This window comes from Marmota flaviventris, chromosome 10 (genome assembly GCF_047511675.1).
Source record: "Marmota flaviventris isolate mMarFla1 chromosome 10, mMarFla1.hap1, whole genome shotgun sequence".
NCBI classification, from domain to species: domain Eukaryota; kingdom Metazoa; phylum Chordata; class Mammalia; order Rodentia; family Sciuridae; genus Marmota; species Marmota flaviventris.
Window position 1 is genome coordinate 125,243,843 of NC_092507.1, and position 15,860 is coordinate 125,259,702.

At 45.4% G+C, this 15,860-nt stretch overlaps 2 protein-coding genes across 8 annotated transcripts in view; one reads left to right on the forward strand and one right to left on the reverse strand.

The window, feature by feature from the left end:
- Chd1l (chromodomain helicase DNA binding protein 1 like) overlaps positions 1–7,143 on the reverse strand; it is a 50,738-nt gene extending 43,595 nt beyond the window's left edge. For 4 of the 6 annotated variants that reach the window (XM_071618513.1, XM_071618515.1, XM_071618514.1 and 1 more), the window contains exons 1-4: positions 7,000–7,142; positions 3,946–4,058; positions 781–887; positions 163–277 (exon numbers count right to left, since the gene is read on the reverse strand). In XM_071618513.1, coding sequence (XP_071474614.1) covers positions 163–277; positions 781–887; positions 3,946–4,058; positions 7,000–7,108 — 444 coding nt within the window. In that variant the 5' untranslated portion in view covers positions 7,109–7,142. Of the gene's footprint in view, positions 1–162; positions 278–780; positions 888–3,945; positions 4,059–4,859; positions 5,864–6,999 lie in introns of those variants that run through there. The other 2 variants (XR_011708991.1, XM_071618516.1) reach the window with 2 other exon arrangements.
- Positions 7,144–7,182: 39 nt separating this feature from the next.
- Fmo5 (flavin containing dimethylaniline monoxygenase 5) overlaps positions 7,183–15,860 on the forward strand; it is a 65,332-nt gene continuing 56,654 nt past the window's right edge. Inside the window, exon 1 of one of the 2 annotated variants that reach the window (XM_071618519.1) lies at positions 7,183–7,270. The gene's annotated coding sequence lies outside the window, so the exon portion shown is untranslated. Of the gene's footprint in view, positions 7,271–13,630; positions 13,646–15,860 lie in introns of those variants that run through there. The other variant, XM_071618521.1, reaches the window with a different exon arrangement.

Genomic DNA, 15,860 nt, shown 5'->3' on the forward strand with positions numbered 1-15,860 from the left:
AGCACAGTGATTCTGCACTTCGTTTGGTCACAGTCCCTCTTTGACAATGTGATGAAGGTGGATGTCCTCCTAGAAAAATGTGTGCCCTCAAAACAAAAGTCAATATAATTCAGTGGGTTCTACAACTTCTAAGGACCCAGGTTAGGAGAAACGAATGAATACCTCATAGGTAGTCAGCAGCACATGAAAACGTGACTTCTGTTTTAGGTCTTGCTGAAGATGGGCTCTTTCCTCCTTGTCCCCTGCATATGTTACACAAGAAAGACCTGGAGCAAATCTAAATCCAAGAAAAGAAGCAGATGACCCAAATGCCACAGCCATGAGATGGTGTGTGCATGTCATGGACGGACTGCAGTGTGCAGACGCCATTCATTCGGTGCTGGTCACAGAACTGTACCTAGAATAATGGTTAAACCCCAGGGTAAGGTCTGTGTTAAGCAGGGAGAAGGATCAGGTCTAAGAGGGTCTCGTGCTAACTAAAAATGCAATGATGTTTCTCACTTTAGTTACTTCCTATGTTACTATGAGAAGGACAGTTTCTCCTTTACATCAGCAAAATTTACTGAGATAAGTACTAGCCTTTAAATTGTAGAAGGGTAACAGTAACACCCACTGGATCCTCCCCTATCAGATCTTGTGTCTTGCCTACACTGTTTCAGTTCAACCTTTCTGGAATAAAATCATTGAATATGACAAGATTTTGCTTCATGATCTTTTATCCATCATCTAGAAAAATATCTTAACATAAACAATACAAGAAAAGCTACATCTACTCTGTACCTTTCCATTTCTTCTTTCCAGTTGTTCAAAACAGACAGAGGACTGAGAATCAGAAATGGTCCTTCATCATTTAACCTTCCCGTCAAGTAAATGAGGAGAGCAATCGTCTGAAACAAAGCAGGCAGTTTTGATCACCTTTCCAGGAGACACAACCATAAAGTTCCCACAACCATAGGCAGAGAACACAAACTGTTATACATGACTTGCTTTATAAAGAAATTCCATACAATCTTCCACATATTAGGAAACCAGTACGTTCTTAGAACGACATCAGGTAAGCTCAGTGACTTTGCTAAGGAAATTGATGGTGTTCAATTACTTTAGGAGTTAACGAGCAATGAGGCTCAATATTTATGTAACTGAACCAAAGGGAAAAACGTCAGGAAAGAACAGAAATCAATGAAAGCAATACACCTGTTGGAAAACAGCAGGAGTACTTTGAAAATATTAAGCCAGAAGTGCTAAGACCTGACAGCAAACAGTACATGCACATCACGGCCTTGGCCCTTGGCTCGGCTGCTCTGATGAGAGTGCTTTCCTTCCTCCCCAACTTTCTCCCTCCTTCTATAACCATTTAGAGGGTGCCTTCTGCTGGCTCAAGTTCTATGTGAACAAAACAGATACAACCTTTGGTCTTTCATAATGGGTGCACTATAATCATACTGTATAGGGGATCCATATGCCATAGTTGTACATGCATACATCTACAACACACATTCAAATGCAGAAAACAGACAACAAATCATTCTCACAAGAAGTATGAGTATGAAATGAAACTTTGCAAAGCCAAATGTACATACTTCGGGACATGTTTGAGTACACTTATGTCTCTAAAGTTGCTCTCAACAAACAAAAACACGTGAAGAGCTTGCATCCCCAAATACTGTGCTATTTCTGAGGAAAAAATATGCCCTAAGGATCAAATTCAAAATCCTGAGAAAACTATAGGCTCAAAGGTGTTCACATCAAAATTAATTTAAGTAACCCAAAAAAGGGGGAATTCATGATTCCTCATCAATAGGACGTTTAAGCAAATTATAAATTCTCGATGGCATACTATGCAGCCAGTTGAATGATTGTGAATATAATAAAATGCAAAACTACTGTGCCGATGTTACATTAATGAAGAGAAACCATATGGGCTAGATGTGCACTGTAACTTCAATGATGTAAAACATACCTTGCTGCTTACGGCTGTGGTTAGAGTGCTGTGATGACAGAGTGGCAGTTCATTTTTTTTTTGGCACAATCATATTAATCTTAAAAAGGAAATGATTTTCTCATTTAACTATCCCAGCCCAAAGTGTGCCCAGAGCATCCCTCTAATAAGTGGCTTAACTGGATTAAAACCATTCTGTTGAGTGCTCCCTGAGGATGCAATTTAGAGAAAGTTTGTCTTTTATTACCACAAATCAGAAGTGTCTACCAAATAAATTTAGAGTCACTAGTGAATTTTATCAAACATCTAAAATGGAAATGAGAACAATTTTACATAAACTTTTGCTGAAAATTGGAGAGGAACACTTCTCAATATATTCTATGAGGCCAGCTTTACCCAAATACTAAAACCAGACAAAATTAGTATAAAAAAGAATATCACAAAACAATATCCTTCATAATGTAGATGCAAAATTTCTAAACATACTTTCACCAAAACAGACTTGGAGTTGGTATTTTTTTTAGAGAATTTAAAGTAGAGGTGGAAAGGCAAAGGACAAGTGGAATTTGCTGGCTCTCTGTGAAGTCAGTAGGACAATTTCAATGACTGAGACAAAGGAGATTATAGGGAGGATACCTCCAGGAAACTGATTTTTAGTTTCATAGTTCTCGTACAGGATTATACCAGGAACAGATTTGTTTGCCCAAGAGAGAGAAGTGATGAATCTCAGGGGACCTTATATAAATGGTCGCATTGTTTCTGAATAAGGCCAAGATTGATGAGGTACATCTGGCCTAAGTAAAGGAGGCTTCAACATATGATCAGACTAGCCTATGTGCACTGCTGCTCCAGCTTAAAGTTTATATGTATATATATATATATATATATATATATATATATATATATATATATATATACACACATGGTGAGCGTCGGAGGGGACAGTTGAACTTCTAAAAGGATGATGAGACCTTGCTCATTCTCTCCAGTGACCACTGGTGAAACTTTCCTGGGATTGAAATGTTCTTAATCTTCCTGATTTCTGATCAAGCTGCCTCTGACATATATCATGATTGTACCAGGATATCTTTTGTATCCTTCAGATAAGTAATCCTTATGTGATTAACCCAAGACGTGTTGTGACTGAATTTTCCATTAATCCAAGGCCATGTGACAACCCAGGGCAGTACTGCTTATTATCCTGGCAGAAGCATCAATTTCAACACTCCACCATTGATCACTAGATCAATGCCCGAGGGGGCCACATCTGATTCTCCCCTTTTAAGGTCAGAGAGTCTAAGTTTTATTTTGGAAAACATAGGGTACTTCCTCCATATTTCTCTATCACTGTAGAAAAATGGGCAGCAGCCCAACCCCAACCCACCCCCACTGAGAAAGAGAGAGCAATATTAGAAGCAATACAGTTAACTTCATATAGTGTTACTAAGGAGCACAGTCAATTTGGTCCTTGGGCAAGTATACATGCTTCACACAGAGAAAAGCCCTAAACCTGGGCCCATTAACTGCACTTGTAACTCAAGTAACTTTTCTCACAGACACATGTCAATGCTCATATAAAGGTAATGACATAATTAATAACTACACCCACAACTAGAAAAATCAATCCCAAGGTTGTGAACTCTTAAAAGTTAAGCATTTCACATTCTAATATATACATACATACACACACACATATATGTAACAGCACTTAAAGATGGTATTAAGCCAGGTGTGGTGGCACACGCCTATAATCCCATTGGCTCCGGAGGCTAAGGCAGGAGGATCATGAGTTCAAAGCCAACCTCAGCAATTTAGTGAGGCACTAAGCAACTAAGTGAGACACTGTCTTCAAATAAAATACAAAAAAGGGCTGGATGTATGGTTAAGTTTTTAAGTGCACCTGAGTTCAATCTGGGGTACCAAAAAAAAAAAAAAAAAAAGATGGTAATGAGTTGTGAGGAGGTGTTTCAGTGTAGGTAAACAGTGCTTCTTCCACAGTAACATACCTGGCAGGTCTTACCAAGGCCCATCTCATCTCCCAGGATGCAGCCATTTTGACAGTGGAATCGCTGGGCTAGCCAGTTGACTCCCTCCAGTTGATAAGGGCGTAAATGAATTCCTAGAAATAAAAAATATAGCAAAACCAGAGAGCAGACATTTCAGCACATATGTGGGCTAAGCTCTAAGGCTTTGAATGAAGAACATGGCTTACATTCCCTTAATGTCAAACTTTATTGGCTATATCTTTTATTGGGACGTTCTACATACAAACATTAGCTGATTTCCAAATTTCTTTTTGGGCAGACTTGGGTTACCATTCAAAGCCCTGAAATAGCCTGTCACTGTTATATAATCTTTTTGATCGATGAGAAACTCAGCCTGGGATTTGTTCTGTAATACCCAGTCTCAAGCCACTGTCCTTTCCTGGAAATAAGTATTCCTGGAAGTGATGCGACAAACAACACATGGACTGTTCATATGCTTGCTTAACGGCACTCATCTAAATCTGCCATTCCTGTATATTGTCCCTTAAAGAAAAGGGAGACAGTAAAACACCATGATCCTGAATGCTCCCTTTCTGTTTACAAAAACCTAGCAAAATTAAGGGACCAATGAGATCAAGCCTAGGCTGGAAAGTCCAGATACATATCATCTTGAAGGACACTGGCTTTCTCTATGCACACTGGGCACTAGGGCAAGTTAGTGTTATCTGTAAAAAGCTACTTTCTTGCATGTATGCTGGTCATACACACAAACTAATGCTGATGTCACTGCTTCCTCAGTCTAACATGTAAGACTCCTCCCTGAATGGGGCTGGGCAGAGAACTGAGGGCTCTGTGGAAAGGATACATGTCACTTGTTTGGCCAGAGCCACCAGGCAAAACACCAGGAGCAAGAGAGGTACTGCTTGGAGAAGCACCTTCAGGGACACAGGTGCTATCTGTTCAGTCTGTTGCCACGGAACTCTTCCTGGAGCCATCATTGATCTGTTAGAAGCTTTCCGGGATAAATCATGTCTCCCATGCTGTCTCCAGCACCTTCTTTGGCCTCCCCACAACCTAGTACAACTGGGCTGTGGACTGCCCCTGCTAAAGGACAAAATGAAAACAGGACTACACTGTGCACCAACAGAGAAGCAGGGTTAAGAATGGAGATGCTGCTACATAAAGGGTGTTTAAAACTGAACAAGGATGGCAAGACACTATAAATATTTATATTATATATATTTATATTTATATCTACAAAATATTCAAAAGTAAAAGGTTGATGGGATGGGGTTGTAGCTCAGTGGAAGAGCACTTGTGTCAAACATATGAGGTCCTGGGTTCGATCCTCATAAAATAATAAGTAAAAATAAAGATATATATTTTAAAAAGTAAAAGGTTGAAGTGGTGGATAAAGAGTGACCCTCAAAGAGTTCATGCACAGACCTCAGAATCAGTGAATGTTACCTTACTTGGCAAAAAGGAGTCCACAGCCATGACTAAGGTTGAGGGCCTGGAGATGGGGAGACCATACTGAGTTATCCTGGATTACCCAATCTAATCACTCACACCTTTAGAAAATGGACCCTTTACCAGATGTGATTAGGAGGAGGTGACTATAACGAGGCAGTCCAGGTACCCTCGCCCAAAAGACCTTGCCATGATTAACCCTCTCCTCTTGTGAGATCAGGATGCCTTGCAGTTTGAAGCTTCCTCTTGTTCTAAATGATCTGTTGGCTCTCCAGAGTCAGGCCTCTGTTCTAAAACTCCAGTCAGTGTCTGGGCTATGATATTCCACAGAAGCTTTGCAAGATATTATCATTGGGGAAACTGAGGACGGTTCCATGGGATCTCTTTTTTTTAAAACTGCATGTGAATCTATAATTAGTATATAATAACATGTTTAATTAAAATGATATGAAACTATACAAAGATAACAGTATTTAATACTTAGAAGATGACTGCAAAAGTAAAAAAAAATCATCCCCAAAGAAGTTAGACAGAAAAGTATTTAATATAGGGAATCAGGTCACCATAAAATTTTTTGTTGGAAGGGCTGGAAAAGCAGCCCCGGTTTAGCTTCCTGGTACAGCTGCTGGATAACTATCAGAGAACTGGCTCCTTCAGGTGGCACCTCCCTCCAGGACCAGGAATCCAGGAACCAACCCAACGCAAACGCTATTTCCCCAAATGTTCTACAAAGCACACACACTGCTGCAGGGACCAGGAAAGGAGAAACCCTAACTCACAAACAGGTCCCCAAATACCCATGATCCTCACAAACAGGGCGGCGGGTCGCCCCGCTCCGCAGCTACCCTTGGGTCGCGGGTCCCCCGCTCCCTGCGCCGCCTGGTAGTTCCCACCCTGCTCTTCCCGAGGCGTCCCCTGCAGGTCTCTGCGGGTCACGGCGGCGGACCAGCCGCGCCCCAGGCTCTGAGGGAAGCGGCACGGCGCCTCGTTCCCCGAGAGCCCCGCAACCGCGGGTCGGACCGCAGAGGCGGGGGCGGGCCGAGCGCTCTCCGCCGAGAGGCGCCGCTCTCCGGGCGGGAACCTCGGGCGCGGCCCCCGCTCCAGCAGCGCTCCCGTGAGGCGACTGACGGCGACTCCGCCTCCCACGGGCGCCGCGACCGTCCGGGGCTCCCGTGAGGAACGGGGAAGGGGAGGCCGGCGAGGGCCGCTGCGGTCGCACCCGAGGGCAGGACGGGACCCCGACTGACCGCGCAGGACGGCGCGAGCGTGCGTGGCCCGAAGGCCGCGGGGAGCAGCACCACCCAGCGGCCAGCCGCCGGCTGCGCGCGCAGGCTCCGTCAGGAGAGTCTGACCGCAGCGCCACCCGCACAGCCGGACCGCCGGGACCCGGGCTTCGCGCCCCACCGGGCACGTTTCCTCGCCCACCGCCCGGCTACCCGGAAGTGCCTCGCGCCGAGCTCCGCCCACCACGTGAGCGCCCACCCCCTACCGGCGGAGGGGAAGCCCCGGCGCCCGCGGGAAAGCCTCCTTCGAGACCCGGCTCGCGAAAAGCTGGGGTGCACGAGGTGGCGCGTCTGGGCGGCCCTTCTCCTGCAGCCCACTTACCTGTCAGGCCGCACTGCCCTAAGTCCTGCTCCTGCACCCGCGTCCTCACCGCCTCGGGCCGGCCCTTCGCCTGGAAGGCTACTAAGAAGCGCGGCACGCTGCCCTCCATCTGGCGGCGAGAGGCTCCGCCCCGCGCGCTTGCGTGCGCAGCCTTTCCTGTGAGCCGCGGAGGACCCTGGGAGCGGCGCTCAGGGCTGTGGGAGCGCCGCGCAGCCGCCAGGGGGCGCCCGCTGGGGGCGTCTATGGCGAGCTGCTGGGAGTCCGCCACCAGGTCAGTCCTGGAATTCTTGGCTGGAGCCCTGGGTGGCGACTCTGCTCTCAGGAGTCAGCTCAATTCTGTTGACTCTAGCGGTAAATTGGGCGGGACTCTGAAGCCCCCTGAGCTGTCCCCTGTTAGCTGTAGGCCAAGCGAAAGCCTCCAAATGTGGCCGCCGCCAGGGGCACTTCAAGGGCGCTAGGGGAGTAGGTGGATTGCCCACTGGGTTAGCTTCAGGGTGACCAGCCTCAGTCTGAGTGCTCCCATGATGTAGTTTACCACTAGTACTATATTATCGTAACCACAACGTCACTGCATCTACCCCCATACCCCCTAGGTGCGGCCCTAGGAGCCGACACACATTTTCTTATTTAGCACAACAACCTTATAAATAGGTTTTATTTATTGTGACTGAAATTTGAATCAGCAAAACAGGGAACAGAAGCTATTATTTTCCTAAGTGACTTTACCAGAGTATTATTTCCACATAAGTTAATCCTGGTGCTTCCGTTGGCCTTTGATAAATTCATTGTAAACTACAAAAGAGTTCCATTTGGTTGTTTTTTCGCAGAGACGCCAACAAAGCATGGTCTTATGAAGCTGATTTTGTGTCTTGAGTCTTCATGAATACTGCTTGAGCCACCTACTCCATGTGCCAACCACTTATGTCACTAGAGACAGAGGCTACTAATCTCATGGAGCTATACTTTAAAAAGAAAAAAAAGGCAATAAATAAAAACCAGATAGCGATCAATGCTAAGAGAGTGGTAAATGCTAAGATCCATGCTAAGACAGTAAAACAGTGTCACATCTTAGGGCTACATTGATTTTGTCCAGCACCTTTCCTGTTACCCAAGTCCTAGGCCAGAAGCCTAACTCTGGGGTCCTAACAAATCAGAACTGACCACTTTCCCCAAAAACCAAATGGAAAAAATAATGGGGAAAAGGAACTTTCATCAATGTACCTATACTGGAAAGACAAGTGATGTCAATGTCTCAGTCCTGTCTCTCAGGTACTAATGAGAGCTTTAGCTTAAATAGAGGAAGAACTGGTACAGGAACCAAGACAGACGTGTAGTAAGCAGTCCTGGTAAACTGTCATGTGGTTTATCATTCTCTTGGGTTCTGATCACACCGAGTCTTATTGGTGTTGAGGACGTTGCCAGCTGTTCAAGGGCAATGTCCACTTGCTTCATAGGATATTTATCTATTAGATCTGTGATCCTGGAATGGGGGGCCTTCAGTTCCCATGGGACTCTATGCTCCTGCTGAGGGAAGGCAGTCTCTTCACCACTGATCAGCCTGTAAGACTCACTGTTGGTGGAAAATGTGGGGTAAAAACTGAAGACTTCTAGGCACCACTCCAAGGCCCAGAAGTAGAAGCAAGCTGGCTGTGGAAAATATCTTAATTTTTCACACCTTCCTGTCTTCAGCCTTAAAGAAAGCATATTATCAGCTTTAGATGAATACTACTTACATGATTAATATGCTTATACTTACATAAATTAGTACATCAATTATGGAAATGCTGTGGGGATCCTCAAAAAAAAAAAAAAAAAACTAGAAATAGAACTACCATATGACCCAGAATCGTGCAGGAATCTGACCCATGCTGAGAGCCATAGCTGAGTCGGAATGACGCATGGCATTTTTGCCAGAATGGAGTGGTGAGGCCAACAAGCCATTGAGACGATGATGGTTATGTTAAGCTGTGTATTCAATTGTATATTAGACCCCTGCTGTCCGCCTAGGCCTGCTACTTTGGAGTTCTCATGGGGATTCCTGGAGAGTTCCCATTGGTTGGGGAAGGTCCGGAGGAGGGATTTCCGGTTGGTGTGGTGTGTGCCTGGAGGAGCCGCGTGGGCGGCGATCAGGAGAGGTTCCCGGGGAGTGTGTGTGGAGTGTGCTGGTGGAGTTCGGAAATAAAGTTTGTTCCTGCTTGAGTGGCTCGTGATTTGTGCCCAGCCAGACTGCGGCAGACCCAAAGTTTAATAAGGGAGTAAAACAGACAAATACAAAATGAAGAAGAGATGCCAAACTTTATCATGCTTTTAGTTACACATTAGGCATCAGCAAACCCAACTGAAGAAACAGGTATTTTTAGCAAAGACAGCCTCTCTAAGTCCCTGTTTTATTTTCCTATTTGCGGGTTTTTTCAAAACCTTACCATAGATTGGTATCTTTTGGTGGCTTCTCTGAAAGACTCTCTGGCTATTAAACTGCTTCTCAGTGTTTTTTTGCATCCTATTCTTTGTTTAACTTGTTTCCTCCCCTCCAGATTTTAATGCACTACATTTATCTGCTAAAGCAATGATATCAACCACCTTCCACTTAAACAAAAGGATGCTTATTGTTTTTTAACTTAAAGTATATTTCAGAGATAGGGCCCTAGCTCTAAGCTAAGTAGACTGCTGATATATTGAGTCTGGCATCTAAAATATAGCTGAGAAATGTAGCCAAGAGACTCCAGATCTGCAATTCAGGTAACACATTTAAAAGTTTTACTCTGAATACTGTAGAGACAGGCAGGGGAGAAGCAGAGAGTTCAATTTGGAGGCTATTGCAATAGTCTGGGCAAAAGATGATAATTGGGGGGCCAGCATGGTTGTAGTGGAGTGATGAATAGATATATTGTACAGGTAATGCCTAGAAGATTCACGGGTTGAGCATTGGCAGGAAATGGGAGAATATAAGATGATTTCAACAATTTGGCATTGATAGAATGGAGTCACCATGTCGAAGGAGGAAGGCAGCAAAGAGTTTGGGGACATCAATATTCATTTTTGTGCTGGCAAGTATGCAGAAATAGGGGGACTCTTCGTACATTGCTGGTAGGAATGTAAATTAGTACAGCAATTAAGACAAACACTCTGGGGCTCATCAAACACACACACACACACACAGAAACTAGAAATACAACTCTCATATGATCCAGCAGTTCCATTATAGAGTGTATATCCAAAGGAAATACAATTAGTATGTGAAAGAGATATCACTCGCCAGCTTATTACTGCACTCTTCACAGTAGCCAAGATGTGGAATCAACCTAGATGCCCATTGTGGATAAATGAATAAAGAAAATGGGGCATATATATACAATGGAGTTTTTTCAGCCCCAAAAAGATGAAATTTTATCATTTAGAGTAACATGGATGAGCCTAGGGACATTATGTTACATGAAAAAAGTCAGGCACAAAAAAGGAAAAATACCACATATTTTCACGTAATGTGGAAACTGAAAAGGTTGATGTCACAGAAGTAGAGAGTAGAACTGGGAAGAGGGGGAAGAAGAAGGGGTGGAGAAAGGCAGGTTAATGGGCACGGGGTCCAGCTGGATGGGAGGAATACTTCTAATGCTCTCTAGCATAGTGGGGTTCTCATGTTGATGGTAATTAATTGAATATTTCAAAATAGTAAAGAGGATTGTTGTAGGGCATGAAGTAATGTGGGGCATGTTGCATCAGAAAAGAGGAAACTTAACTTGCTGGCTGCTACCCGCTTCCCGGTCCTGGGGCCACATGTGGCTAAGAGAGCACCTGGCGATTAGCCAGAAGGCATGGCCGTGGGTTGTGATGAAGAGTCGACCACCTCTAGGGTAGGCTCAGAACCCTTCTGCCCTCACGGACAGCTCCTGTCTCCCGTTACTGCCTGTAGGACGGGTGAAGATGTAAATTCTCCCCACCCTGCTGACCTTTACCCTGATTGGCTCCTGTACATCAAGTTAGCTGTGTGTGTTTTCTCATTAAATGAGATCCTGCTTTGACTGTTCTCCCTGGCGCTTCTGATTGTCCTCCTGCAAGGGAGGGCTGGGTGCAGACGGCCAGCCGACCTTTACCTTTCTTGGCCTGTCCTGGCTGGGGCAGGCTCTCCCAATCTCTCCCACAGGTCAGGAGGGAACAGGGAGGCTAAACCCCCAACATCTGGCGCCCCACGCGGGGGTGAGAGTATCGAGCCAAGCCAGGTAAGGCTAACCCTGGAAAGATGGGGCAGTCTCACACTAGGCATAAGGACCCAGCTCTTATGCTCAAAAGCCGAGGTTCAGAGATCTTGGATGCGCAGGCCAAAAAGGTCTGGGAAACCTTGACACTCTGGGGTCCTGGCTGATGGCTGAGGGGGAGGAGGAGGGAGAGGTTTGCGAGAGGGAGCTAGGCCAGCCGGCAGGAGCCCCAGGTGTTTCTTCTTGTGGCCCGCTGCAGGCCCCACCAGCGCCCGGGCGTCTGAGTCCCCCGTCCCACTCCGCCCTGGGGCATTGGGCCACCTGGGACCCCACAGAACAGTTGGTGAGGAAGAGGGAAATTAACCTGGGAGAGGACCCCCTCTGAGGGACTATCTGCCCTCAGCACCTGTTTCTCTCCTGGCCCCTCAAGAGGAACATCTAGGGGCGACAAAGACCCTTTTAAGACACCTACTCCTCCTTCCACCAATCCTTGGCCTGGTCCCCTAAATTCCACACTAACTGCCCCTGTCCCGGAACACATGGTAGACAGTCGGGATGGGGAATGGCCTCCGCCATATTGTCATCCCTCTCCCCATGGAAATTCTCCGCCCTCTTACAAAAAAAAAAAAAAAAAAAAAGACTCAAAAAAAGGCCATCTCCAAGGATGGGCCTAATTCGCCCTTCGTCTAAGACGCCCTGCCCCCAGTGTAAAAGGGATTTCATTTGGCAAAAGGATTATAAGTCCAAATTTGATATTGAGGGGAAGCCTTTAAACTGGTAATGGGGTGCCCTCCAGCCCCGTCACCCAAAGGAGGTGCCCCGCCTAGACACTGGCCTAGGGCCCACTGGCCAGGCGAGAGGCCCAGCCAGGCCCGCCCGGGGGTGGGGCCAAGCGGAGTCCCTGGCCGCCACTGCTGCCAGCCCAAGCCTGGACCTACCCACCCAACCTGGAGGCACAATCTCACAGGCTCTTGCTCCCTGGGCAGCCCGGTGGCAGCTGGAATCTGGGACACTCCCCAGGGCCTTCTGAGGTTGCCAGGGGACATTGATAGGGAGAGAGAATGGCCTTCCAGCGCTGCCTGAGGAAAACAGCTTCCTTCAAATTGGCAAAATAATGAAATGAAAAATTTGAACATTTTAGCTTTGGATGGGAGCATAAAAATTTGCCAGCAAGGAGCCAGTGGGGACTCAGAGGGCTACCAAGGATCTTGCCACCTTCCTCGAGAGGGTGGAAAAGAGCCTCCAAAGGAAATTCCCCCCAGGGCCCCTTCAGGATTGGCCCTGCTTTATATATATGTAAAAGAGGGGGGAACAACCCGCCATCCTCATGCCTCCTGAGCTTTATAAATGCAGGGTTAGCAATATCTCAAATCCATAACAGCTGATATCCAGAACTCCAGTTTAGCTATCCTTACTTCTGCCACAATGGTTCTCCCACATCTGGAGGCTAATGGATAGATATGTTAATGAGCACCATTGAGGCCTATTTCAAATGTGAAAAACCTTGAGGCTTACTTACAAACCCATATGCAAGTTACAGGAAGAAGGATGGGATATCAAAAGAAGAGTCAAACCCAGGTGGTAGCCAGGATGCTTTTTTCAATATCTATTTTTAGTAGATTTTACCTTATGCTCTTCCCAAAACCACACATATACTCCAAAGCTGGCACACCAAAATGTTTTTTCTTTCTTTTTTTTTTTAAAGAGAGAGTGAGAGAGGAAGAGAGAGAATTTTAATATTTTATTTTTTAGTTATCGGCAGACACAACATCTTTGTTTGTATGTGGTGCTGAGGACTGAACCCGGGCCGCATGCATGCCAGGCAAGCGCGCTACCGCTTGAGCCACATCCCCAGCCCCCCAAAATGGTTTTTCTTCTATCATGCCCTACAGATTGTGAATGTCCCTAACATGACATAATGATGAATGTTTGAGGTAATAGATAGATCAATTACCCTGATCTGATTAATTCACATTATATACATACACCTAAATATCACACTGTGTCCCATAAATATGAAAGTATGTATTGTTATGTTCGTTAAAATTTTAAAATACACGCATTGAAAGCTTTTTTTTTTTTTTTAAAGAATTCATGTCGAGAAAAAAACAATTCAATTTTGGACAGAGTATCGTGAAACAGTTACAGAGACCCAAGAATAGGTTTGGCATAGGTAACTGGATAGATTATTCTAGAGTTCAGGGGAAAGGGTTAGAACTGCATATGAATAAGGAAGTCATGATTTTAGGATGGAGCTTAGGTTCTAATATCCTCAGGAGTGTGACTGGAACTATAAGAAAGACTAATCCTTGGTCAACTAATATTTAGAAATCGAGAAGAAGGGCAGCAGAAGAGACTAAGAACAGCCAGTGAAATCATATGAGCACTAAGGAATGGCATCCCTAAGGACAAAGGAGCAGAGCCTCACTGGTGAAGGTCTACCTGGGATGCAGGTAAGAGGTGGGGTGAAGAAAGGATAGAAAGTAAGCACTGAATTGGTGACATCATGATGGCCAGTGGCCTTGGCAAGGAGTCCAGTGCCTGACGCAGTGACCGAAACCAGATGGGAGGGAAGAAGGTGGAGACAGACTCTCTCACCCCTTTGGAAGAGTTTTGATGTAAAAGGAAGCAGAAAACTGGCAGCAATAACTAGCAGTAAGGGCAGTTTATTTTAAGGTGGGGGATGTTAGAGCAATTGGATGCTGATGGGAATGATCCAGGAAGTGTTCTGGAGTGAAGGGGGTGGGATCCAATGCACAAGTAGAGGGTGGGCACAGACAGGCTCAATATGAGATTAGATTTGGTGGTGACAGCACCTGAGGTCTCCTGACTCTATTGTCCAAATGAAATAAGGAACAGTGTCATCAGGTGAGCTTGGGTGGAAGGGGTTGGAGGTTTGAAGACAGAAAGATGTGAAACAGTTGTCTGGGGAAAAAGGAGAGGGAATGGACTAGAGGAATATGGTACCATTGCCAAGCAGCAGTGAGGGCCACGTGAAGTTGATGGACATGAGACCAAGCAGCATGGTGTGTGTTGGCTGCAGGTGGGGAAGAGGTAGAGAACTGAGTGGACATTTGCCAGATGAGTACCATAGAGAGTGATTACGTTGGTCATGTCCCCAGTGTCTAGAAGAGAGGCGAACATGTTAGATAAGGTCCCTGCACTTATGGAGCTTAGATTCTAGTGATGAGAAATAGAAAAAGAAAGGGGAATACAAATAAGGTAGTACAGTGCTAAGAAGATTGCAAACAGGGTCACAATAGTGAGAATGGGGCTGGGAGCAGCTCTGGATAGAGTGGGTGGAAGAGGAGATCATTTAAAAAGATGACATTTGAATTATAGTCTGAATGATGAGAAGCCAGCTTTGTGAAATCAGAGGAAGAAGGTTTAGGGCAGAGAGATCACACATGCAAAGACATTGAGACAAGATTTGCAAGGGATAATAAATATATTTTAAGAATTGGTGACTGAGTTGGGTGCAATGGAGCACTTCTGTAATCCCAGGTGCTAAGGAGGCTGAGATAGGAGGATGGCAAGTTCAAGGTAAGCTGGGCAATTTAGTGGGAACCTCTCAAGATAAAAAGGTCTGCAGCTCAACTACCTAGCATATGTGGGGCCTGGGTTCACTCTCTAGTGCTGAGAGAAAAAAGATAGTGCCGATGCACTTGAAGGGGTTTGGTCATCGTTGACCACAGGGCTGAGGGAGAGCGAGAGGCCGAGGTGGGCTCCCACAGGCTTCTGCCCTGGGATATGGATGTTTATGCCACCACTGAGGACTTCTAAGAGAGAGAAGCTGGTGTGAGGGAGGGAAGACCATAAAGTCACCTTCAGGATGTATTCGATTGTTCCTGGAGCAGTTCCTGGCCTGAGGAAGCACTCAAAACATACTGTTAGATGTCCCAGTGAGGGGTCTGTGGAGGAATTGAAAAATCTAGGACCTGATTGATATAACCTGAGGCCAAGAGAGGACATTTAACACGTAGGCAAACGAAGGCACAGAAAGTTTAGGGAACCTGTTCAATATTTTCTAGCGAGTCAGTATTAACTGTCTGAACGAAATCTAGCTCAATCCCTTTTTCATTCATTGCTCTGGTCATACAATATGATGCTTACATTAATTGTTTCATCTCTCCACATAGAGAGAGAAATGTCCTCGGTCAACAGCAACACAATAACAATAAGTGACCAAATCATGTTTGGTAGATCTTAGCATCTTCAACCCCAACCCAAACAAGCATGACTGTAGCACAGGTTTGTGAAGAGGTTGCGTTTGCTGACCACTGTGTTGCACTGTGTTTACTGTGTTACAGTAGGATACTAGCTGGCAGCATCTGGTGAGTCAGATATGGAGCTTGAGTAAAAGATGTGGCCATAGGGAAAATGTGTACAGAACTCCTTCTTGCATACATGAACTTGGACCTTTGGGCTAAGGTTAGAATTAGGTCAGTGCCCTCCACTGAGTTGAAAGAAATTTGGGTTTTCTTTCTCCCAAGAAAGGAAAGACCACATTTGACTTTGATGTAATTATATATCTTAGGCATCAAATTTATATAATAATTTTAAAACTCAGAGAGCCCAAGAGCCTGAGATGATATACTAAGAAGAATGTACATTTAAGTAAAACTAGAAGTACTTTACAGCACCCTGGCACAGTGACCTCTGAGAATC